At 43.6% G+C, this 25,716-nt stretch overlaps 1 protein-coding gene across 2 annotated transcripts in view; it reads left to right on the forward strand.

Moving 5' to 3' along the window:
- LOC126278723 (translation initiation factor IF-2-like) overlaps positions 1–25,367 on the forward strand; it is a 272,301-nt gene extending 246,934 nt beyond the window's left edge. For both annotated transcript variants that reach the window (XM_049978999.1, XM_049979007.1), the window contains exons 4-6: positions 7,513–7,735; positions 20,446–20,615; positions 24,889–25,367. In XM_049978999.1, the coding sequence (XP_049834956.1) occupies positions 7,513–7,735; positions 20,446–20,615; positions 24,889–25,279 (784 nt within the window). In that variant the 3' untranslated portion in view covers positions 25,280–25,367. The remainder of the gene's footprint in view (positions 1–7,512; positions 7,736–20,445; positions 20,616–24,888) is intronic.
- Positions 25,368–25,716: the final 349 nt, after the last annotated feature.

A 25,716-nucleotide genomic window follows, 5' to 3' on the forward strand; every position in this document is an offset into this window, starting at 1 on the left:
TAAGTCCCATAGTGGTCAGAGCCATTTAAACCCATAAGAAGCACATAGTACTATTTCGACATCACAGCAGTCCAAGAACATTCGTATGTTATTTCAGTTATACATTGTGCTATCACTACCAAGGAAAAAATTGGAAAATGAATTTTAGTTCATGGAAAAGAAAAAAAACTTCTATGTTTGCTGACGATGTTGTAATTCTGTCAGAGACGACAAACGACTTGGAAGATGATCTGAATGAAATGGATACTGCCAAACAAAAGAGATTATAAGATGAACATGAATAAAAGTAAAGCGAGGGTAATGAAATGCACTCGAATTAAATCAGGTAAGACTAATATAATCAGACTAGGAAATGAGGCACTGTAAGTAGTTGATGAGTTTTTCTGTTGGGCCAACAAAACAATTGATGATTGATGAAATAGCGAGGATATAAAATAAAGATTGGAAATCGCAAGAAAAACTTTTCTGAGAACGAGAAGTCTTTCCTGAATGTATCTGTGTGACGTGCAGCCTTTTATGGAAGTGAAACTTGACGATGAACGATACAGACAAGAAGAGAATAGGGATTTTTGACAAATGGTGCAACAAAAGAATGCTGAACATTAAATGTGTATAAAGGGCGTTCAACAAGTTTTGTACAGTCATCTCTAATTTTTTTATTTCTTTCTGGAGGAGTATGAAATTTTTTGTGGACATACTGGGAACATTTAACTATACATTGGGCCTACTCAATGTAGCCTCTATCAGCTGTGACGTATCTGGCCCAACGTTCCTTCCATGAAGTAAATGCACTTTGGTAAAATTCTGGGGATTGGCTTTTACACCATCGCTTGACACATGAAATAAGATTTTTCTCACTTTCAAGTGTTTTACCGCGTAGGTGGGCCTTCAGGCGACCAAAGAGGTAAAAATCAGACGGAGCCAAGTCCGGACCATAGGGAGGATGAGGGACAATTTTCCAACCCATTTTCCTGATTTTCTCCTCCGTCATAAGGGCTGTATCGGTTTTGGCGTTGTCATGGTGTAGTCTGATGTGCTGACCCTGAAGTTGTGGTCTGTGGGTCTTGATGGCACGTCGCAGCTTGTCCAATGACAACAGTAATGGTCCCGGTTAATTGTGAAGTCAGGTTCAAAAGAGTCAATGAAAATGACACCACACTGATCCGAGAACAAGGAGGCCATCCCCTTTCTGCCTGCTGTTCTTAAAAGTCTTGGTTTCTTCTTCCGAGGGTACCCGGATGACGCCACTCCATGGATTGAGTTTTGCTCTCAGGTTCGGACAAAAACAACTATGTTTCATCCTGGGTAATGATGCCGTCAAAACACTGTTTCCACTCTTCAGTAGAGGTCTTCAGGGGCCCTCGCACAGTGCACAGATTTTTCTGTACCCTAGTGACTGTACCAGTGATATCACACTACCCAATGACAAACGAGCCATTTCAACAAGCTGTTGTATCATCACACATCTGTCGTTTTGGATGATTTGATCAATGGTATCCTTATTCACATCACTCATTGCCGTCGATGGTCTACCTCATTGTGGATTGTCCAGTAGAGAGAAATTACCTATCAAAACTCTGCAACCACCGCTGGATACTGCGATCCTCTGTGTCCGCGCCATAAACAGGGAGCAACTTCCTGTGAATCGATGTGGCACAGTCATTGTCGGTCTTGAAGAGGAACTCCATTACCGACCGTTGTCGCAACCTGATATCTACTTCACGGTCCATTATGGCTCACCTGTAAATAAAAGAAAGTACTTTTATATACAGGGTTATTACAAATGATTGAAGCGATTTCACAGATCTACAATAACTTTATTATTTGAGATTTTTTCACATTGCTTTGCACACACATACAAAAACTCAGTTTTTTTAGGCATTCACAAATGTTCGATATGTGCCCCTTTAGTGATTCGGCAGACATCAAGCCGATAATCAAGTTCCTCCCACACTCGGCGCAGCATGTCCCCATCAATGAGTTCGAAAGCATCGTTGATGGGAGCTCGCAGTTCTGGCACGTTTCTTGGTAGAGGAGGTTTACACACTGAATCTTTCACATAACCCCACAGAAAGAAATCGCATGGGGTTAAGTCGGGAGAGCGTGGAGGCCATGACATGAATTGCTGATCATGATCTCCATCACGACCGATCAATCGGTTTTCCAATCTCCTGTTTAAGAAATGCCGAACATCATGATGGAAGTGCGGTGGAGCACCATCCTGTTGAAAGATGAAGTCGGCGCTGTCGGTCTCCAGTTGTGGCATGAGCCAGTTTTCCAGCATGTCCAGATACACGTGTCCTTTAACGTTTTTTCCGCAGAAGAAAAAGGGGCTGTAAACTTTAAACCGTGAGATTGCACAAAACACGTTAACTTTTGGTGAATTGCGAATTTGCTGCACGAATGCGTGAGGATTCTCTACCGCCCAGATTCGCACATTGTGTCTGTTCACTTCACCATTAAGAAAAAAATGTTGCTTCATCACTGAAAACAAGTTTCGCACTGAACGCATGAGCTGTTGCATGAGCTGTTGCAACCGCGCCGAAAAAAGCCGTTTGACTTTGTCATCGGGTGTCAGGGCTTGCAGCAATTGTAAACGGTAAGGCTTCTGCTTAAGCCTTTTCCGTAAGATTTTCCAAACCGTCGGCTGTTGTACGTTTAGCTCCCTGCTTGCTTTATTCGTCGACTTCCGCGGGCTACGCGTGAAAACTTGCCCGCACGCGTTCAACCGTTTCTTCACTCACTGCAGGCCGACCCGTCGTTTTCCCCTTAAAGAGGCATCCAGAAGCTCTAAACTGCGCATACCATCGCCGAATGGAGTTAGCAGTTGGTGGATCTTTGTTGAACTTCATCCTGAAGTGTCGTTGCACTGTTATGACTGACTGATGTGAGTGCATTTCAAGCACGACATACGCTTTCTCGGCTCCTGTCGCCATTTTGTCTCACTGCGCTCTCGAGCGCTCTGGCGGCAGAAACCTGAAGTGCGGCTTCAGCCGAAGAAAACTTTATGAGTTTTTCTACGTATCTGTAGTGTGTCGTGACCATATGTTAATGAATGAAGCTACAGTGAATTTATGAAATCGCTTCAATCATTTGTAATAGCCCTGTACTTGTATCTAAATGTTCCAAGTATATTCACAAAAACATACATTCTCCTCCTGCAAAAAATTAAAAGAAATTAGATACCACTGTGCAAAACTTTTTAGGTACCCTTTGTAGATCGAATAACTGACGAAGAGGAACTGTGCCAATTTGAGGGAAATATCAATTTCTTTCACAGCCTGACTAAAAGATGCGTTGTATCGATTGATAGGGTGCATCCTGAAAACAATGTGTGTGAAATCTTATGGGGCTTAACTACTAAGGTCATCAGTCCCTTAGCTTACACACTACTTAACCTAAAGTATCCTAAAGAACAAATACACACACACCCATTCCCGAGAGAGGACTCGAACCTCCGCCGGGGTCAGCCGCACAGTCCATGACTACAAGGACGCACCCTGAGGGATCATGTTCAGATGCATGTCGTTCCAGTAGCTATGCACAGATAAAGAGGCTTGCACATAATGAACTAGCACGAAGAGATGCATCAAACCAGTCTTTGGACTGAAAACCACAGCATAGGAGCGTTTATGCAACCTTTCGTCGAGTAGTTGATTACATTTTTCCCAACCTGAATAATCTTCTAGCTTCACTTCTAGAAACTTTGTGTAAAATACGTTTGATTGCGGAAAAACAATAATAAATGGTCTGTGTAAAATGTCTGTTCAGTGCTACAGCCTCCTAATTCCAGCATTATATTGCTTCTGGAATTTGTTCTTATATCTCTAAAGCTTTTTCGTAAAGTTTTTTTCTCGCCTATCACCCTAAAATTTTCTCCAAAACATCTACAACTCGTTTTATGATAGACCTTCTCGAGTAAGTCAGCTTCATTGTATCTTTTAATAAAATTGTGTCTGTGAATAACACTTGCAATGCTTCCGGAAATGTGTTATGGCAAACCATTAACAATAATTAAGAGTAAAGAAGGGTCTAACAGAATTCTGAGAAACTCCATAACCAGGTTTCTTATATCCTGAAAAGTAGTTTGTACCTTCATGAGACAATACAGTCATATATCGTCTACCAGAAAGTTACGATTTAAATTAGTTACAAGGAACTCCTTGTGTCCCATATTTGTATAATTTTTAAAGCGTGAGGTCATGATTGATCAGATCAAAGGCTATAGAAATCGAGAAACAATCCGGAGTTTAATTATTTTTTTCTATAGCTTTAGAATTTTGAAGACTGCGAAGTTTTTCCTGAAATCATTATAACACTAACCAGTATCTTATTTTTATTCAAAAAATTGCCGGACGGAGCGGCCGATCGGTTCTACTCGCAAGTTCGAATCCTGCCTCGGGCATGGATGTGTATGATGTCCTTAGGTTAGTTAGGTTTAAGTAGTCCTAAGTTCTAGGGAACTGATGACCTCAGATGTTAAGTCCCATAGTGCTCAGAGCCATTGGAACAATTTTTTTCAAAAAAATAACTATTTGTTGCTTTCATTTGCTGTCCTTACTGACAAGTGAAGGAAGTGGTAATATCATATTAACAGTAAACGAGAATCAGATCGTTTTCCCAAGAAAAGTTTAAGTGACTCCATTTCTGCTGCAACTGAACTTACTTGATTGTGTGTATGTATGTGTGTGTGTGTGTGGGGGGGGGGGGGTGATGGGTAACAGGGGGAAGGGGGGAGACAGGGAGAGAAAGACAGAGAGAATATTACAATGGAAGAAAGTTATGGATTAATACACAGCACTATGCAACACATACACACTTTGTCAAAGAATATATAGTGTAATAAACATCTTCGATTATCCAAAAACACTTGCTTCGTAGTCCCTCTCCCCTCCTCTCTCTCTCTCTCTCTCTCTCTCTCTCTCTCTCTCTCTCTCTCACACACACACACACACACACACACACACACACACTCTATCTATCTATCTATCTATCTCGCGCGCGCACACACTCTCACACACACATATCAAATAAATTTTCCTATAGCAGGTGCACTACAGAAGCTCTCACCAGACATTCAGAATTAGCACCACACCGCAAAAAAGACGACGAACAAGTGAGTAGCGGCAATAATTACAACATCTATCGATGTGTACTGCAACATAAAGTCTTCTCCCAAATCTCATTTGCTTGTGTGATGACAGGTGATAGTGAAAAGTAGAAGGTGTGAGAAACAGTGTGTGTAATTGCGACCAAAAGATGAATCACACTAAAGATTTATAACGGGACGAAAAAGGGAAGCACAAGACTTGAGCCACTACTACTCTCCGAAAATTATTCATAAATATTAAGTCCCTAAGCAAATTCTTCCGACTTCTTTGCAGGTGGCCTGATGTCTAACCATAGAAAGGTATAAAAGCAAGCCGATCTGTTCAACTGGACTTTCACAATTAATGTAGTATCAGTTTGAGCAGTCAAAACAAAATTAAAAATACAAAAGGTTATAGTTTTTAGGTATACAATTGAAAAACAACCATGAACTTTGTATATATCTACAAAAACAAAATCGATACTAAAAGAACATGAAATACACATGTCGAAACATTTTTAGGTAAACAGAAAAAAAATCATTGCGTTTTGGAGAAGGCGGAGTTAAAAACCCAAGTTTAATTATCAAACGGAGAGAAATCTCTACTGGAGCTTCCAGCTGCATTATGATGCTTAGAAGATGATAAGTACAATACTTCTTGAAACGTTACCCCGAAACATACGTATACTCGGCTTGCTTCTCGACAACAATTCATCTGTCATATATCCCGTTTAACACTATCAGAGGCCTCAGCTATTCAAAACAAGTACTGTGGTTTAATGGAGAATAAAGCATTAATTAAATCGTTATACACTACTGGCCATTAAAATTGCTACACCACGAAGATGACGTGCTACAGGCGCGAAATTAAACCGACAGGAAGAAGATGCTGTGATATGCAAATGATTAGCTTTACAGAGCATTCACACAAGGCTGGCGCCGGTGGAGACACCTACAACGTGCTGACATGAGGAAAGTTTCCAACAGATTTCTCATACACAAACAGCAGTTGACCGGCGTTTCCTGGTGAAACGTTGTTCTGATGCCTCGTGTAAGGAGGAGAAATACGTACCATCACGTTTCCGACTTTGACAAAGGTCGGATTGTAACCTATCGCGATTGCGGTTTATCGTATCGCGACATTGCTGCTCTCGCTGGTCGAGATCCGATGACAGTTAGCAGAATATGGAATCGGTGGGTTCAGGAGGGTAATACGGACCGCCGTGCTGGATCCCAACGGCCTCATGTCACTAGCAGTCGAGATGACAGGCATCTTATCCGCATCGCTGTAACGGATCGTGCAGCCACGTCTCGATCCCTGAGTCAACAGATGGGGACGTTTGCCAGACAACAACCATCTGCACGAACAGTTCGACGACGTTTGCAGCAGCATGGACTATCAGCTCGGAGAACATGGCTGCCGTTACCCTTGACACTGCATCACAGACAGGAGCGCCTGCGGTGGTGTACTCAACGGCGAACCTGGGTGCTCGAATGACAAAACGACATTTTTTCGGATGAAACCAGGTTCTGTTTACAGCATCATGATAGTCTCATCCGTGTTTGGCGACATCGCGGTGAACGCTCATAGTAAGCGTGTATTCGTCATCGCCATACTGGCGTTTTACCCGGCGTGATGGTATGGGGTGCCATTGGTTAAATGTCTCGGTCACCTCTTGTTCGCATTGACGGCACTTTGAACAGTGGACGTTACTTTTCAGATGTGTTACGACCCGTGGCTCTACCATTCATTCGATCCCTGCGAAACCCTACATTTCAGCAGGATAATGCACGACCGCCTCTTGCAGGTCCTGTACGGGCCTTTCTTGATACAGAAAATGTTCGACTGCTGCCCTGGCCAGCACATTCTCCAGATCTCTCACCAATTGAAAAATTGTGGTCAATGGTGACCGAGCAACTGGCTAGTCACAATACGCCAGTCACTACTCGTGATGAACTGTGGTATTGTGTTGAAGCTGCATGGGCAGCTGTACTTGTACAAGCCATCCAAGCTCTGTTTGACTCAATGCCCAGGCGTATCAAGGCCGTTATTAAGGCCAGAGGTGGGAGGTGGTTGTTGTGGGTACTGATTTCTCAGGATCCATGCATCCTAACTGCGTGAAAATGTAATCACATGTATGTTCTAGTATAATATATTTGTCCAAGGAATAGCCGTTTATCATCTGCATTTCTTCTTGGTGGAACAGTTTTAATGGCCAGTAGTGTGTAACCACTCCTGAATTTCGTCCTGACAGTGATATCTCGAATATAGCGCACAGTAAGCAACTGAGTGTACATTAGACGTTCTCAAGGGCGTAGAACTAGGCTAAACTCTTTCTTCTCTTCCACTGAATTCCACTAAGTTAATTACTGTCAACTGATAGGTTTTTCGACTGACGTGTACCATCATCGATTCGCTGCAGGACCATGGAGCAGATTTCGTCGATGCAGCAGCTGCTGTCGGACATGCAGAACACGGCGCAGGCCCTCAGCCGGCAGCTGACGGGGGCCGGCCGCGGCCCGCCGCCCACGCAGCCAGCCGGCGTACCCCGGCCGCTCCCCTACGACTTCCCGGCCGGCCTGCAGATGCAGCAGCGGCCGATGCCGCCCGCCGACTTCGGGCGTGTTCCGCCCGGCGGCAAAGAGGTGCGTCAACTGCAGCCTGACACAAGTGTTCACCCACAGTCGCATAAGTGTTTAACACTTGTTGGCAGGTTTAATCGAAATTTCTCATAACTGAATCATGATTTGTTAGAAGGACTGCAATCGATTAACTCTGATTTTGAGAAAACTAAAACGTACAGTTTGCCATGTGGTTCAATTTGTGTGACTTCAATTCAAACTACTTTAACTGCTGCTACAGTTATTCTTGTCTATATTTATTACAACATTTTTCAATTCAGAAGCAATTTCGACCTAATTAAAAGTGTTTATAGTGCATGGATGTAAGTCCATTTAACAATTCATTTGTTAAAAATTCCAAAAATACACACATCAAAAAAAGTTTCGGGTCACCCCGGTTCGCAGAACTCCTGAAGATAGACGTTGACTGTGGACGTTATATCACAGGCACAGGGGCTTGACTGTTCAGAGATGTCACCAAACCTGCCGAAAGATCTAAACAACTATGCTTGAGCAGCGCCTATTAGACGAAGGGGATCCGACAGCCGATCACTTCCAGTCATTCTACAAGGAAGGAGGTACACAGCTCGTGTTGTCCGTAGTTTAACCGTGCCTAGACGGTCAATAACGCGGTTCGATCAAGTCCGCACTGTTACTTTGTGCGAGGAAGGGCTGTCAACAAGGGAAGTCTCCAGGCGTCTCTGAGTGAACCAAAACGATGTTGTTCTGACATGGAGGAGATGCAGAGAGACAAATGTATGAAATCTTATGGGATTGAACTACTAAGGTCATCAGTTCCTAAGCTTACACACTGCTTAACCTAAATTATCCTAAGGACAAACACACACACCCATACCCGAGGAAGGACTCGGAACCTCCGACGGGACCAGCCGCACAGTCCATGACTGCAGTGCCTGAGACCGCTCGGCTAATCCCTCGCGGCATACAGACAGACAGGAACTGTCGATGAAATGCCTCGCTCAGGCTGCCCAAGGGCTACTACTGCAGTGGATGACCGCTACCCACTGATTATGGCTCGCAGGATCTCTGACAGCAACGATATCATGTTGAATAATGCTTTTCGTGCAGCCACGGGATGTCGTGTTACGACTCAAACTGTGCGCAATAGGCTGCATGATACGCAACTTCACTCCCGACGTCCATGGCGAGGTCCATCTTTGCCACCAAGACACCACGGAGCGCGGTACAGGTGGGCCCAACAACATGCCGAATGGACCGCTCAGGATTGGCATCACGTTCTCTTCACCGATGAGTGTCGCATATGCCTTCAACTAGACAGTCGTCGGAGACGGTTTTGGAGGGAAACCGGTCAGGCTGAACGCCATAGACACACTGCCGAGCGAGTGCAGCAAGCTGCAGGTTGCCTGCAGTTTTCGGGTGGCGTTATGTGGGCCGACGTACGCCGCTGGTCATGGAAGGCGCTGTAACGGCTGTACGATACGTGAATGTCATCCTCCGACCGATAGTGCAACCATATCGGGAGCTTATTGGCGAGTCATTCGTCTTCATGGACGACAATTCGCCCCCTCCCAATCTTGTGAATGACTTCCTTCAGGATAACGACATCGCTCGACTAGGGTGGCCATCATGTTCTCCAGATATGAACCCTACCGAACATGCCTGCGATAGTTTGAAAAGGCCTTATTATGGATGAAGTGACCCACCAACCACTCTGAGGGATCTACGCTGTATCGCCGTTGAGGAGTGGGACAATCCAGACCTACAGTGCCTTGATGAACTTGTGGATAGTATGCCACTACGAATACCGGCAAGCGTCAATGCAAGAGGACGTGCTACTGGGTGTTAGAGGTACTGGTATGTACAGCAGTCTGGACCAGCACCTCTGAAGAACTCGCTGTATGGTCGTACAACATGCAACGTGTTGTTTTCAAGAGCAGTAAAAAGGGCGTAAATGATGTTTATGAGGATCTCCATTCCAATTTTCTGCACAAGTTCAGAAACTCTCGGAACCGAGGTGATGCAAAAAATTTTTTATGTGTATACTATTTTGTATTGGTTTTGAGGCTGTTATTATCAAATAAAATCATACATCTGAAAACATTATTGCTTAAACTCAATAGTGGGTTAATACATTTTCCTCGATGACTGCTAAACTCACGTAAAACAGTTTCCCTCTTTCATTTTTGCAGGTGTCTAAATTATTCAAGAAGTAATATTATTTAATGCTCTTAGAGCATTGGACACATAACAAACAAAACTTAAACCGTGGTTCTTAAGCCTGGCGCTGAGTCAGTGATTTTAAAAACACTGATTTAACAAGGTTCTTCATTCTTCTTCACTAAGCCACCTGCTCCGACCGTGTTGTACCAGTTAACGTGGGGAATATAAGACAATACTTGCTGAATGTCCGCTACTTTCTTGGTTCAGTGCGTACACTGCCTTCGGTATATGCTAAGGTGTTAGAGAAAGCTACGCCATTCATATTATTAGGCCGTGGAAGCTTAAATGTATCACATATGGAGCTGCATAGGTAAGGTGAAGTCACTGCACATCCTTTCACATCTGTAGAGTACTTAAATTCCAGATAGTCACAAGGCTTAAACGTAACTGATTCAGACCAGCCCAGTATTAAGTCCCGGACCTAAGTCTTACTGACACTACGTGAAAAGATTGAGGCCTTGGTGTTTGGTCAAGGATTGACTGGAGTAAAGTCCTGTTAACAGTACCGTACGTATTTGTGTGTCAAGATACCGACAACATACTTTACTGCAGAAAAAAAATAAAACTGGACTTCATCAAATTTAACAAGTCATGATTCAATTCGAGATGGGAAGGAGCGAACTGTACTTGCTGTGAAGAAATTTTTAACACCGACGATCGCATTCAATGCTATTTATTCCTGACGGATAATCTCAACAGTTAAGACTGTCGCCTTCTGTCTTCAGGAAAGTCGTTATGTGTCGTGGATAGTATGTAGTATATTCCACACAGGTTTGTTAAAAGTAAAAACATATTTGTCACAAATAAAAACAGCGTAAAATGAGACTTTCACTCTGCAGCGGAGTGTGCGCTGATATGAAACTTCCTGGCAGATTAAAACTGTGTGCCTGACCGAGACTCGAACTTGGGACCTTTGCCTTCCTCAGGCATGTGCTCTACCATCTTTTTTTTTTAGACTGTGTGCCCGACCGAGATTCGAACTCGGGACCTTTGCCTTTCGCGGGCAAGTGCTCTACCATCTTTCTTTTATTTTTTATGTTTTCTCTTTTTTTTTAGTCCGACGCCATTTCCATTTTTTTTAATTTTATGTATTTTTTAGAAAGTCTGGTGCCTTAAACCAGTGCCTTTCTTTCTTTTTATTTTTTTAGTTTTTACCACTTTCTTTTTACCTTTCTTGACGATTAACCACTTCTTTTTTTTATTTTTAAAATTTATTTCCATTGTCAGGCATACCACCTTTGCTGACATACATTTTGTTGTACTACCGCATAAATAGTGTCTACAATGTCCATATGTTGACAAATAGTGGCTAATTAGAAAATTAATTAATTATGGAAATGAATAAAACAGAAAATGCCCAAATGAAAGACATGAGGGCATTGCGGATAGTACAAATACAAAAAATAGAAAAATACATTTTGTCCTTTTCCGATTCGTTGTAGACGTAGCCCACAAGCATTTCTCGTACCCATGTCACTGCATTGGCTTTACGGACCGGAAAATAAGATTCTTGGGTCAAAAAAAAAGTGTCCGATGAAATTGTGTGAGGGGCGGAGCGTATCAGGACCGCCAATATCTGTCGTGCCAAGTGCCACACCGGAGCCGCCCCACTACATGCTAAACGATGTTCATCAGCGTCCACTGTTGCACAGCTTAAACATAGTGCAGTGTCTGCCGAATAAATCGCATGACGCCGTCGATTCGTTGCGAACTTCCTATTTACCACCACATACCATGTTGAGCGTACCGACGTTGGGAGGTAAACGTTCCGTATAACGCGCTATATCTGTCGCCAGTTCTTGTCTGGGTACTTCTTTTCCAGGGTATTCCTGGCGCACCGGCGCAGTAACATTTGATATACATATCGCGTCGTCGGTAGTCGTGTTGTTGGGAAGGAATCTCTGACATAGCTAAGCTCCACGCACCCCAGATATTGCGAAATTGACCGTGCCACTGTCGGAAAATCGTGCTGACGAATAACGCCCATGCCTTTTCATATACGTTCACTAGACCAAGTACATCCTCTCCAGGTGGTAGCGTAAGCGTTGTGTATTGGATCTTAAACAGGTGTCCCACACTCACGTAGGTTCCGAACGTTGCCTTGTATCCGTGATGCCATTGTGCGCGTTAAAGGCAGGACATGCGCTACGTGAGTCTCGGTGCTAGGTATACATTAACGTAGGTCACCCTCTGAATCGTATACAACGCTCTTAATTTCTGTAACAGCACCATTGTCCGCATCAGCTTCAATATGCGTCGGTATTTATCCGCTGCTGTCCGCTGCACATCCGTGTGGAACGTAATACCTAGGCATTTTATGGTCTTAACTAACATGAGCGGGCCTTCCTCCCCCGGTTGTTATCCTCGACCGACATTCATGCAGCGTGATTTCTGTAGATTAAGCACGCTTCCTGCCGCCATCCCGTATCGCTGTATCCATGCCAACGCCGTACGTACTTCTTCGCGTGTCCGTGTCACCAGCATCACATCGTCAGCATAAGCGCGGCAATGAAAGGTCAGTTGTGGTAACGGCACTCCCTCCAACCGTCTTCGGAGACCATATAGACAGGGTTCCAAAGCCATTGCATACAAAAATATCGAAAGGGGGCAACCTTGACGAACTGACCTTGAAATAACAATGTAGTCAGTGTCCCGCCCATTCACCAAGACCGCCATCTGAGCTACCGAAGCACGACTCACTCCCCGTACTCACAGCTTTACTTCTGCCAGTACCTCGACTAGAGCACTTGCCCGCGAAAGGCAAAGGTCCCTAGTTCGAGTCTCGGTCGGGCACACAGTTTTAATCTGCCAGGAAGTTTCAAAAACAGCGTAGTTAAAAAGCATCTTTTGTAACTACGGATATCTACACACATAACATTCCACTCCCATTTATTACATTCCTCACCATGGGGTCCATCACACAGGGATAAGTTTGCATTTCAAAGTTTTCATATATTCAGTTCAAAAAATTATTTCTTATTTTCTCTGCGTGAGCTCAACCAAACAACTACCCGCCATGAGGTCTCACTGAATACTCTCTCAGAGAACTAACTCGTACAGAGACGTGTAGCACCAAAATAAGGAGTGATTCAGTATAATATTTTATTTATGTATTTAACCTGAACTTACTAGGCCATCAGGTCTTCTCTCACATGGACCAGGGTTTCACACATACCATACCATTTTTGCATCATAGGTTCCTAAGAAATAACAATTTTAATATGACAAATAGTACTGAAGTTACAATGAGAGTAAAAAATACCGACTATGGACTGTTAATACCGGCAGTACTTGTACGACTGTAGCCGCTGCCACTAATAGTGATCATGGTAATTGTAATAATAATAATAACAGCGCCTGATACAAAAAGAATTTATAGGTGTTGGAGACACTCCGAGTTCCGGGGATAGGAAATTTAAGGGTACTGTACCAGCTAAGAATACTGGGAAAAGAGGAAGATATGTTGGAAAGGAAGATCTACAAGGCTAATACTGAAAGTTATAAGCTATTAACATAATTTGTAATATTAATTTAAGACGGTTAATTATCGGTTTATCTTTCCACAACAAATGTTTATAGTTGAGTTTTTACATAAAGTAATTTGACAATCCCTATTATTCCCTAATTTCAGTATAACAACTGTGAAGATTGTAATTAAATGCGTGATGTTGGAAAACAAATTAGTTCACTTGTATTAGTTAATAAATGACGAAAATAATTTACTCCTCCACTGATATAAATCTGCATTAGAAGTCGTCAGAAGAGTGACGCCCTTTAATGACTGATACGATGCCTCAAGTAACAACATCATATAACGAACTATTCGATACCTTGATTATATTACAGAACGTTCATGTCACATCTTTTCCTTGAAGGTATAGTAGAGATTGGTACACATGATTTACGTCTTTGAATGTTGAAAACATGCACAAGTAAACACGAAAATGAGCTCTTCTTGATTTCGCCGTGGCAACCATACGTTTCTGGGAGTACAGCAAAAATCAACCATTAACTACGATGGATATCGCCATTTACATAGTCCAAAAAGGAAAATGTACTGCCTGAACCGTTGGTTCCACATACATTAACAACTTGTTCTAGACAAAAATTTCCTCATCTGATTTAGCTACCTGTAGGTACAAATCAGTCCTCCGACCAATCGCAGAGATGATCATAGATGTCTTTTGTCATATTTTCAGATAGGTGATACACATCGGCATGCCTGACGTTACAGCAAACCATCGGCACATCTGAATGATTCGTACTATTTGAAATACACTGCAGTATACCTGACTTGCACTGTCTTTATGTAGCCGTGCTACTCGTCATGACCATAGTGCATTGTCCACTATCATTTAAAGCATTGGTGTCAGACCCATTGGTTGCATTAGCGTCAACCTGGTGACTAGTTGGTACGCACTGAACAAGGTTGCCGGTCATGAGTTTTACTAAGGCTATTGCCACAAATGGTTCAAATGGCTCTGAGCACTATGAGACTCAACTTCTGAGGTCATCAGTCCCCTATATCTTAGAACTACTTAAACTTAACTAACCTAGGGACATCACACACATCCATGCCCGAGGCAGGATTCGAACCTTCGACCATAGCGGTAGCGCGGCTCCAGACTGTACCGCCTAGAACCGCTCGGCTACTCCGGCCGGCTACTAAGGCTATTATCTGCTGTTTTATTTTTATTTCTGTAGGTTCTCTAAGACATTTTCTGTTCAGTGATGAATGTGTAGTTCAACGTCCACTTCATGGAGCGTCTTCTATTGCGGCTAATTTTGTGCTGTAGATCTACCAATAAAACGCAGTTTTCCCTACCTCTCCTGTTCATTCCGGCACATAATAGAGCAGCAGCGAATTTTTTGTAAGGACTCGACAGGCTTGCGGATAGTTCCCTAATGACAATAAAAACTGAAATTGTACATTAGATTCTCGTTGACTTTATCGTCTACAGTTGACTCCCACGTGGGAGGTAGGTTCACCGAGACTAAAATCAACAAGCAGACGTAGTGTGAACAACACGACACATGACAACGGGCTAGGCACAAGTTACATCACACCTGGCAGTACGACCGCAGGAGAGCAGTCTCATGAACGTCAACGCCCCCCCCCCCCCCTCACATACACACATACACACAAGCGCGCGCGCGGACTTACCATAATTTTACCAGGGACAATATTGTCAAGGAAAGCAAATGAAAAATAGTTCAAATCTAGCCAAGGTTTTCTAGTGGTTTCTCTTGGTTATCAGGCAGAGGAGACATAGAATCACTTTAAAATTAATTCTTATGCATTCTACTCTCTTATTTTACCACAATGGTCATTTTCCCTACGAAGGCCGGGGTCAAAAAATTTATTGGCATTTGGAGGAGAAATTTGGTGATTGAAATTCTGTGAAAATATCGCGCCCCATCTAAAAACATCTTCGTTTTAAGGACTGCCACCTAACTTGATTATCATGTGCGTGATATTCTTTCTGCTATTTCGCAATAATACAAAATGGCTGCCCTTCGTTGACCTTTCTCGATGTTCTCGCTAAATCTGGTAAGGATCGCTACTGCGCGCCAGTACTCCGGAATAGGATGGACAACCATTTTGTGGGCAGTTTCTTTAGTAGATGCACTGCACCTTCTAAGTGTTCTGTTAATAAAACGCAGTCTTTGGCTTGCATTCCCCACAGTATATGATGGTTCCAGTTTAAGTTGTTCGTACTTGAAATCCATGGCTATTTGGCCGAATCGGCAATCTCTAAATTTGTTGATCTACAGTGCAACCTAAATTTAACTAATTTTGTATTAGTACTCAGCTGGAGGACCTACAACTTTTTAGTGTTCGCGGTCAGTTGCCACTTACAGCACAATGCAGATACTTGTCTAAATAATTTTGCAATTCCTTTTTTTTATCTGATTAATTAAGCCACTTGCCTACGTGATCGCGAACCTAAGCATTTCGGAAACAAGACCATAAGTTTCGAATACTGTGAATCGCTGCTGAAAGTGGCAATGACGACTCAGTAAACTACAATATTTTTGGTATGGAATAATTAATGAGTAAAAAGATTATAATAGGTTCTGATCTGACATAGAAGTAAATATTTAGTTGCTTGAATCGACGTCGGTTGGATCTGAACTAGTTGATTACAGCAATGGCGTGCATAATCTCTGATTCCCTGTGCAACTGGATACGTATTTCGTATCATTTGTGGTTACCTAATTTCATGCACCGAACTCCGTGAAATTTGGGTAATATGTTGCGAAGTTCCGTAATCGTGAAACGACGATTTTCACGAATTTTGTCATCTATTTTTATCATCAGTTCGTCAGTCACAAGGCTAGCCCTACCAATGCGGTCCTCATGCGATCATTGATGCAGCCATTGCCTCACTCAGACTTCCACTCATTATTCCTTTTCCATACACATAATAAAGGTCACGATAAATGACAATTGGTTTACAGTTTTTTGCCAACAAAAATTGAATCACAAAACGTATGTCACAAGTGGCGGGATTTTCTATTGCAGCGCGCATTTTAACACGTCACAGAAAGCAAAGTAGCAGAGACACGGACCACACGTTACCACCACTGGATGCGTGCTGAGTGTAGGAACATTGCCGGCCGGCGCTTCAGTCTGGAACCGCGTGACCGCTACGATCGCAGGTTCGAATCCTGCCTCAGGCATGGATGTGTGTGATGTCCTTAGGTTGGTTAGGTTTAAGTAGTTCTAAGTTCTAGGGGACTGATGACCACAGATGTTAGAGTCCTATAGTGCTCAGAGCCCCATTTGAACTTCTTTTTTTTTTCTTTTTGGAACGTTATGGCACCAAGATGGCGGCTGTAGCCCAGCCAGTAACCGTGATAGACCTTAACGACTATTACTTTTTGGGTGGCCCTGGTATATAATGGCTACTACACTGCTATAGGACCTACACAGTATTATTATTATTATTAGTGCCATCGGTAGCCTAACGTCTCCCCCAACTTCTGTCATTTCGGAAGAAAGGAATCCAGAAATCGAATGATTTACAAATAGCAAGTGTAATGTAGACATTTGAACTTGTTTGATTTTATAGTAAATGGATGTGCAGAGTGTGAGTGAAGCAAGCGTCACTAGTGGGAGGAGTGGTGTAGAGGAAGCATGTTGTGTAACAAGTGTCTATTCTCAATGTGAATAGTCAGCTATCTTTCCTGAGAAGGAGCTGTAGCTAATACTCGCGCTTAACAAAATATTTACAAACACTAAATATCGGTGTTGATAATAGTTGGCGTAAGGGGGATGGTACTAGCTAATACCTCATTGTACTGAGGGGTAATGGCTGAGAAAGGTGGGGAACCAGTGCACTATATACTAGGAATGATATTGGTTTTTACTGAGTTACTGGGATTTACAATTTAAAAAAAATACGTCGCACCCAAATAGTCTCTGGATGATGATGCCGTCGAACGTCGTTAGCTTTTAGAGAGGTTGGTCGGCGAAAACAATTGTGCGGAATTGCCCTGTTTCTGAAGTTGTTAGTGTTTTTATGTATATAGACTGAAGTGGCGAGTGAAAATTTGCACCAAGGCCAGGAACCCAGATCTCCTCCTTACTAGGCAGGTGGATCAGCCACTTGGCACAACAGGTCGCACAACTGCAAGGATTACCCTGACACGTCCCCTCCCTGCCGCCACAGTTTGCTTTAAATTCCCTGTTACACCCGAACAAATGGTTCAAATGGCTCTAAGCACTATGGGACTTAACATCTGAGGTCATCAATCCCCTAGACTTAGAACTACTTAAACCTAACTAACCTAAGGCATCACACAAATACATGTCCGAGGCAGGATTCGAACCTGCGACCATAGCAGCAGCGCCGTTCCGGACTGAAGCGCCTAGATCTGCTCGGCCACGGTGCCTTAGTGGCTAACGCCCCTGCCTAATAAACAGGAGACCTGATTCGATTCCCGGTGTTGGTGCAAGTTTTCACTTTTAGTGTTGTCTTCCGTGGCCACTGCAGCCTATGAATATCAGTCTTGCGAGATTGTCACAAGCTGTTAACTCGTGCCTCTCCCCTTTACTAACCTGCTACGGCTCAAACCTGTTGCTGAACGACACGTGCAGTGGCCAAATTCTCCCTGTATCACTGTGCATGCCTGCGCTCTCCAAAATTCAGAGTAATTGTTAGCAAAAAACAATAGTCCTACATTAATATTGTAAGCATGGATTTTTTTTTATTGAGGTGATCTTCATCAAAAATGGTCATGAAAAGTGAAATATCACTGTTACTTTATATTCTAGATATAAAAAATTGCATAACCGAGATTGTTTTGTGCCGTTACATGATGACTTTACTAGATGTAAAACTAAGGCATCATCTGATAATAGTGTAAGAAGACGGCGCAGATTTTCTCCTAAATGGTTTCTGTAGGTTAGAAACAGCGCTGTGGCTATAACTCTTTCATGGGGAGTCCCAGACATAATTTCGGTTTCGCTAGATGCCTTGCCATCAATTACTAGGAATTGTGACTATTCTGACCGCTGGAATGGGAATCTTTCCCAAATATTCCCAACTGGGAACACCTCTGCCCAACTCCCAGTATACTGGGACTTGGCTGAAAGGAGCCGAGTGTGGTGTGTAATGGAAAGAGAGGGAGAGAGAAAGAAGGGACAAAAAGGAAACCACATGATCAGGACCTGGAAACCACGAGATAGTCGACCGACTGCAGCGACATCCACAGTCATGCATCATCAGATGCGGTAAAGAGATGCATGGGATCAGCATACTGTACTTCTAGCAGTTGTCGACGTTTCTACTTTGGAGCCACTACCTCTCAAACAGGTAGCTGCTCAGTTGACATCATGAGGTGGAGTGCACACCTGTCCAGTCCTCCCACAAAGGAAAACTGTAACAGTACCGGGAATCGAACTCGGGTCTCCCTGCATGAGGGTCTGTCGGGTTCCTACTTTGCTATGGATGCGGACCTAGTGTATTGTAGACCCAAAATTTGTAGTGTTTGACTTATTCGAGCCAGCTTGTGGTCTGAGGGCATTAAATTCTGTTCCCTAAATACTACAACCGGACGTTTACAGACTGATGTATGTTTTTGTGACGTACTTCCTGTTCGCAGGAATGCATATACGAGGGTCAATCCAAAAGAAATGCACACTATTTTTGTAAAAATACAGTTTTCATTCTGCATGTGTGAAAGTCTTACAGTGTGTAGATACATCCTTCCCGCTTGTTTTCAAACTTAGTTCAACCTGTTCCTGTGAGTGGCGCCATCACAGTACGTGTTCAAGATGGCTGCTACACTTGACGTTCGTCAGAAGTAACGTGCTGTCATAGAATTCCCGTGTTGTGAAAACGAAACAGTGGGAAACATCCACAAGAGGTTGAAAAAGGTGTATGAGATGCTGCTGTCGATCGCAGTACAGTGAGTCGGTGGGCAAGCAGGTTACGTGATGAAAGCGGTCACGGCAATATTGAGGATTGTCCTCGCAGGGGCAGGCCTCGTACTGCACACACTCCAGACAATGTGCACAGAGTTAACGAATTGGTGGCTGCTGACAGACGCATCACAGTGAACGAATTGTCACGCTGCGTTGGGTTAGGGGAAGGAAGTATTTGCAGAATACTGCAAGAGTTGACGTTAAAAAAAGTTTGTGCCAGGTGGGTTCACAGGATGTTGATAGTGGCTCATAAAGAAACAAGAAAAACGGTATGCACCGAACTTTTGGAACAGTACGAGAATGGTGGAGATGAATTTCTTGGAAGAATTGTGACAGATGATAAAACAGGTCTCCATCATTTTTCACCAGAGAAGAGGCAGTCAATGGAGTGCCATCATGCAAATTCACCCAAGAAAAAAAAATTCAAAACCACACCTGCTGCTGGGAAAGTTATGGCTACGGTGTTTTTCGATTCCGAAGGACACTTGCTTGTGGACATCATGCCAAGCGGAACCACCATAAATTCTGATGCATATGTGACAACACTGAAGAAACTTCAAGCTCGACTGAGTCGTGTTCAACCACAGCGGCAAAAGCAGGGTGTTTTGCTGTTGCACGACAATGCACGGCCACATGTCAGTCAAAAATCCATGGAAGCGATCGCAAAAACTCGGTTGACAACACTGAAACACCCGCCTTACAGTCCCGGCCTGGCTCCATGTGACTATCATCTCTTTAGGAAACTGAAAGACTCTCTTCGTGGAACAAGGTTTGAAGATGATCACTCCCTTGTGCACGCTGCCAAATAGTGGCTCCAACAGGTTGGTCCAGAATTTTACCGTGCGGGTATATAGGCGCTGGTTCCTAGATGGCGTAAGGCAGTTGAGAGGGATGGAAATTATGTGGAGAAATGAAATTATTGTTCCTAAAGGATGTATATACACATTGTAAAACTTTTAAACATGTAGAATAAAAGATGGATTTAAAAAAAATAGTGTGTATTTCTTTTGGAGTGACCCTCGTAAATACGGTGAATAGATAACTGTGTAGGTATGACATCATTTTTTTGTGAGTCAGACACGTTATGTTGATTTGGCAGGTGTTCTCGGCGCCGGGAGTGGGCATCTACGTGGTGCAGAAGGACGCGTCGGCCATGGGAGGCGGCTTGCCATACGAGTATATGTCGCCAATGGGCGACCCGCGCTCCATGCAGCCGGCCGCCAGCTGCCTGACGTGCGACACCATGCTGCCGCTCCCGCCACCAGATATGTAAGTATCCGGCGCTACAAACATCTTTTCAAGAAAAGATCAGGTCACCTCACATTTCGTCGAGTAGAAATTGTAGTACAATAGAATATGAAGCTTTAGATACAGGACGTCTTCAGGACTCCACGTGCACCAGTAATTATGGAATCTCCGTATTCCAAATTCATTCGAGACTGATGCCCAGTATATGGTTAACTTTTTCCTTTATGACGAGGCGCAGGTTTGTTCAGAATTGTAGACAACCTCAGGATATCACAGCTAGTGATCGTGATGTGCAGTAATTTAAATGAAGATTTGACATGTTGCCTTGCGATCTATCAGTGTATGTGGTGTAGTGTTTTTCGTCAATGGCTAATAGCCCAGAGATGTTGGATTGAATGCCAGTCGTCATAATGCTTTTTATGTGGTGGAAAGGTATGGAATGGTATCAACTTAAGGTCTTGAGACCAACCGAGGAGCTGTTTAAAATTGTAAAAAAGTGAGCTGGTGGAAAAAAGTTATACGGAGGATAACCTCAGAAAGTCCTTTGAACTATTCTCGATTAATGCTGATGTACATAGCAGAGTCTCGACGTCATAAAATTGTAGCGAATCTCAGGAGTCTTCTGTTCGTAAAATCATGTAACTCTTTTGCAAGCACTATATGCGTCAGGAGCGACCTAAACTGAATCGACAACCTAAAACCAATTGCAAGGAAAGCGAATGAAGAAAAAAGAATCAGTGGAAAATCCTAAGGAAATGTAATTCGTCCACGAAACAGATTGTCCCCTACTCATGCGTGAGTATTTTTCGATAATCTTGGGCATTTAGCATTAGGATACATAGAGGAGTTGTAGGTGTTCCAAAGATGAGCCATGCACTTCTTTACGGATTCATTTAGTAAGCGCAAAATGATACAGAGATATGTTATGCACCATGGAGAGCGCTGCTGTTAAAATTGCGAGAACATACGGAATTGATCATGAATTAAAATCAAAGAAATTCGACCTTATACAAAGGTGTACTAAGTCACCGACAGTCGATCTTGAAAAAGCGTCATTTGAAAATGGAACAGAAAATAATAAAAAAGATAGTGTTATCCCAAGTACGTTCTCACACACTGCGGAAAATGGTTTGCGTAGTATCAACAGAGTGAATAATAATTTCATCTCATTTTCCAAGGAAGAACAATTTTTGTTTGTCACGATTTCTGAAATTTTAGTTTGTATGCATGTGTGAAATATGTGTTCAGAGAGAGATGATATTTATTTGAGCTGGGGTGTTCATCACTGGATGCAGACATGCTCTGTGGACAGTGACCACGAGAGGTTTTAATGGCTGTGTCACGTTTTTTACTACGCCATAGATTGGTGAATTTGTAGTGGTCAGTAGCCCAGAGTAGTGGTCACAATGCTGTATCCTAGTGCACCGTTACAACCACGACTTTATGGGCTCCCAAAAATACGCATACAATGCCCAGTAGTAAATACTATACATTTTTCGACGCATGACAGAGCCAAATGTATGGCATAGCTACTAAAACCTCTCATAGGCTCTGCTCACACTGCTTCAAGAACTCGACAGAGTTTGTGAAAGTGCTTCAAGACATTCATCTGGACAAAGGTGATCTCCTGGTCAATTTTAATGTCACGTCTCTCTTCCCACGACTACTGCTACAAGATCTGTTATCGCGTCCCATACTGTTTAGTGGATTTATACGTAAGAACAATTAATCATAAGTACAAATAATTAAGTCAGGAAACAAGTACAGTGACGGCTGTGTCTTCCTTCGAGAAATGGCCGTCGATTGTGTGCCAACAAAGTCCACCTTTCAGCATGCAGCTGCACCTACGTTGGAAAACTAGTCGTTGTTGTGATAGCTTCCACTCACACATCTACATCTACATGACTACTCTGCAATTCAAATTTAAGTGCTTGGCAGAGGGTTCATCGAACCACAATCATACTATCTCTCTACCATTCCACTCCCGAACAGCGCGCGGGAAAAACGAACACCTAAACCTTTCTGTTCGAGCTCTGATTTCTCTTATTTTATTTTGATGATTATTCCTACCTATGTAGGCTGGGCTCAACAAAATATTTTCGCATTCGAAAGAGAAAGTTGGTGACTGAAATTTCGTAAATAGTTCTCGCCGCGACGAAAAACGTCTTTGCTTAATGACTTCCATCCCAAATCGCGTATCATATCTGCTACACTCTCTCCCCTATTACGTGATAATACAAAATGAGCTGCCCTTTTTGCACCATTCGATGTCCTCCGTCAACCCCACCTGGTAAGGATCCCACACCGCGCAGAAATATTGTGACAGAGGACGAACGAGCGTAGTGTAAGCTGTCTCTTTAGTGGACTTGTTGCATCTTCTAAGTGTCCTGCCAATGAAACGCAACCTTTGGCTCGCCTTCCCGACAATATTATCTATGTGGTCCTTCCAACTGAAGTTGTTTGTAATTTTAACACCCAGGTACTTAGTTGAATTGACAGCCTTGAGAATTGTACTATTTATCGAGTAATCGAATTCCAACGGATTTCTTTTGGAACTCATGTGGATCATCTCACACTTTTCGTTATTTAGCGTCAACTGCCACCTGACACACCATACAGCAATCTTTTCTAAATCGCTTTGCAACTGATACTGGTCCTCGGATGACCTTACTAGACGGTAAATCACGGCATCATCTGCGAACAACCCAAGATAACTGCTCAAATTGTCACCCAGGTCATTTATATAGATCAGGAACAGCAGAGGTCCCAGGACGCTTCCCTGGGGAACCCCTGATATCGCTTCAGTTTTACTCGATGATTTGCCGTCTATTACTACGAACTGCGACCTTTCTGACAGGAAATTACGAATCCAGTCGCGCAACTGAGACGATACCCCATAGGTCCGCAGCTTGATTAGAAGTCGCTTGTGTGGAACGGTGTCAAAAGCTTTCCGGAAATCTAGAAATACGGAATCTACTTGAGATCGCCTGTCGATAGTGGCCATTACTTCGTGCGAATAAAGAGCTAGCTGCGTCGCACAAGAACGATGTTTTCTGAAACCATGCTGATTGCATATCAATAGATCGTTCCCTTCGAGGTGATTCATAATGTTTGAATACAGTATATGCTCCAAAACCCTACTGAAAACCGACGTCAATGATATAGATCTGTAGTTCGATGAATTACTCCTACTACCCTTCTTAAACACTGGTGCGACCTGAGCAATTTTCCAATCTGTAGGTACAGATCTATCGGCGAGCGAGCGGTTGTATATCATTGCTAAGTGGGAAGCTATTGTATCGGCGTAATCTGAAAGGAACCTAATCGGTATACAATCTGGATCTGAAGACTTGCCCGTATCAAGCGATTTGAGTTGCTTCGCAACCCCTAAGGTATCTACTTCTAAGAAACTCATGCTAGCAGCTGTTCGTGTTTCAAATTCTGGAATACTCCATTCGTCTTCCCTGGTGAAGGAATTTCGGAAAACTGCGTTCAATAACTCGTCGGTAACAGCACCATCGGCACTGCGCAGCGAAGGTATTGACTGCGTCTTGCCGCTTGTGTACTTTACATACGACCTACGTTGCCGGCAGTTGTGGCCGAGCCGTTCTAGGCGCTTCAGTCTGGAACCGCGCGACAGCTACGGTAGCAGGTTCGAATCCTGCCTCGGGCATGGATTTGTGTGATGTCCTTAGGCTAGTTAGGTTTAAGTAGTTCTAAGTTCTAGGGACTGATGACCCCAGCTGTTAAGTCCCATAGTGCTCAGAGCCATTTGAACTATTTGAACCTACGTTGGAAAACTAGTCGTTGATGTTATAGCTTCCACTCACACATGCAACTAACAAAAAATGGTTCAAATGGCTCTGAGCACTATGGGACTCAACTGCTGTGGTTATCAGTCCCCTAGAACTGAGAACTACTTAAACCTAACTAACCTAAGGACATCACACACATCCATGCACGAGGCAGGATTCGAACCTGCGACCGTAGCAGTAGCACGGTTCCGGACTGCGCGCCTAGAACCGCGAGACCACCGCGGCCGGCTGCAACTAACAGAAGCAAACAAACCATACAGTGGTATTCAGCATGATCTACCATAGTTTACAAGAATAACATTACGTATCATATAGCGTAAAGCAATTGCGAGACAGGCTGAAACCCCAAAGACATGGAAGTACTTGGGTACCATCGTGGTAGCGTTTAGTCAAGATATTGACGGTTAACACTTTCCTTTTCGTCAGTGTATGTACACATTGTGGTGCACCTTAGACGGGTGGCGTATGTTATGTTTCAGGGGGCAGCGAGATTGGGCCTCGCCGCAGCCTATGGCGGCCAGCCAGTCTCGCGGAGCGGAGGCTTACCAATCTGGGGGCGGAGGACACGTCTGTTGTGGCGGAGGCGGCCAAATGGTTTGTTGTGGGGGTGGCGGAATGAGCTGTTGTGGTGGCGGCAGAGTCCTCTGTTGTGGCGGGGGCGTCAAGATCTCCTGCTGCGGTGGAGGTGTACCAGTCAGCTGTTGTGGAGCTCGAGTAAACACGTGTTGCGGAAGCGGCGGGGGCGGAGGTCCCCACCAGCAGCAACAGGCGGGCGGTTACTCACGAATGCCTGACGAGCAAGAGGTGTGCCAAGGCGACTGCACCATCCCCTGTGACAGCACCGCCACTTGCATGGGCCGAACCAGATGAAGGGCAACCATTACAATTGTAATTTTTTCAAGAAATTTATGTGGAGTTTTGTCCAATGAACCAGTAAAGCAGAAGTTCTCACAAGGTTTTTCAGTGTCCGTTAAAACTAACCTTAAACACCTTAATTGCATCTTTCTCAAAGGTGCTAGGATAAATAGGATAATCGATGAAACAAGAGAACAGATATTTGATTTACAAGGGCAATTTTGTTTCAAGCTCCGATCGGTCGCAAAATTCAAATCACAGTGAAAATCCGATGAAGCTCTACGTATAAGTGTTGCACAGTGTCTAGTATACCCGTCAATCGCGTCATTTCGCAGTTATCAGTTCTGAGAGCACAGCGAGCACTAAAAGTGCCTAGAATAGTAGTGTTGAAACTTCCTGGCAGTTAAAACTGTGTGCCCGACCGAGACTCGAACTCGGGACCGAATTCGAGT

The sequence above is a fragment of the Schistocerca gregaria genome, chromosome 1 (genome assembly GCF_023897955.1).
Source record: "Schistocerca gregaria isolate iqSchGreg1 chromosome 1, iqSchGreg1.2, whole genome shotgun sequence".
Classification (NCBI taxonomy): Eukaryota; Metazoa; Arthropoda; class Insecta; order Orthoptera; family Acrididae; genus Schistocerca; species Schistocerca gregaria.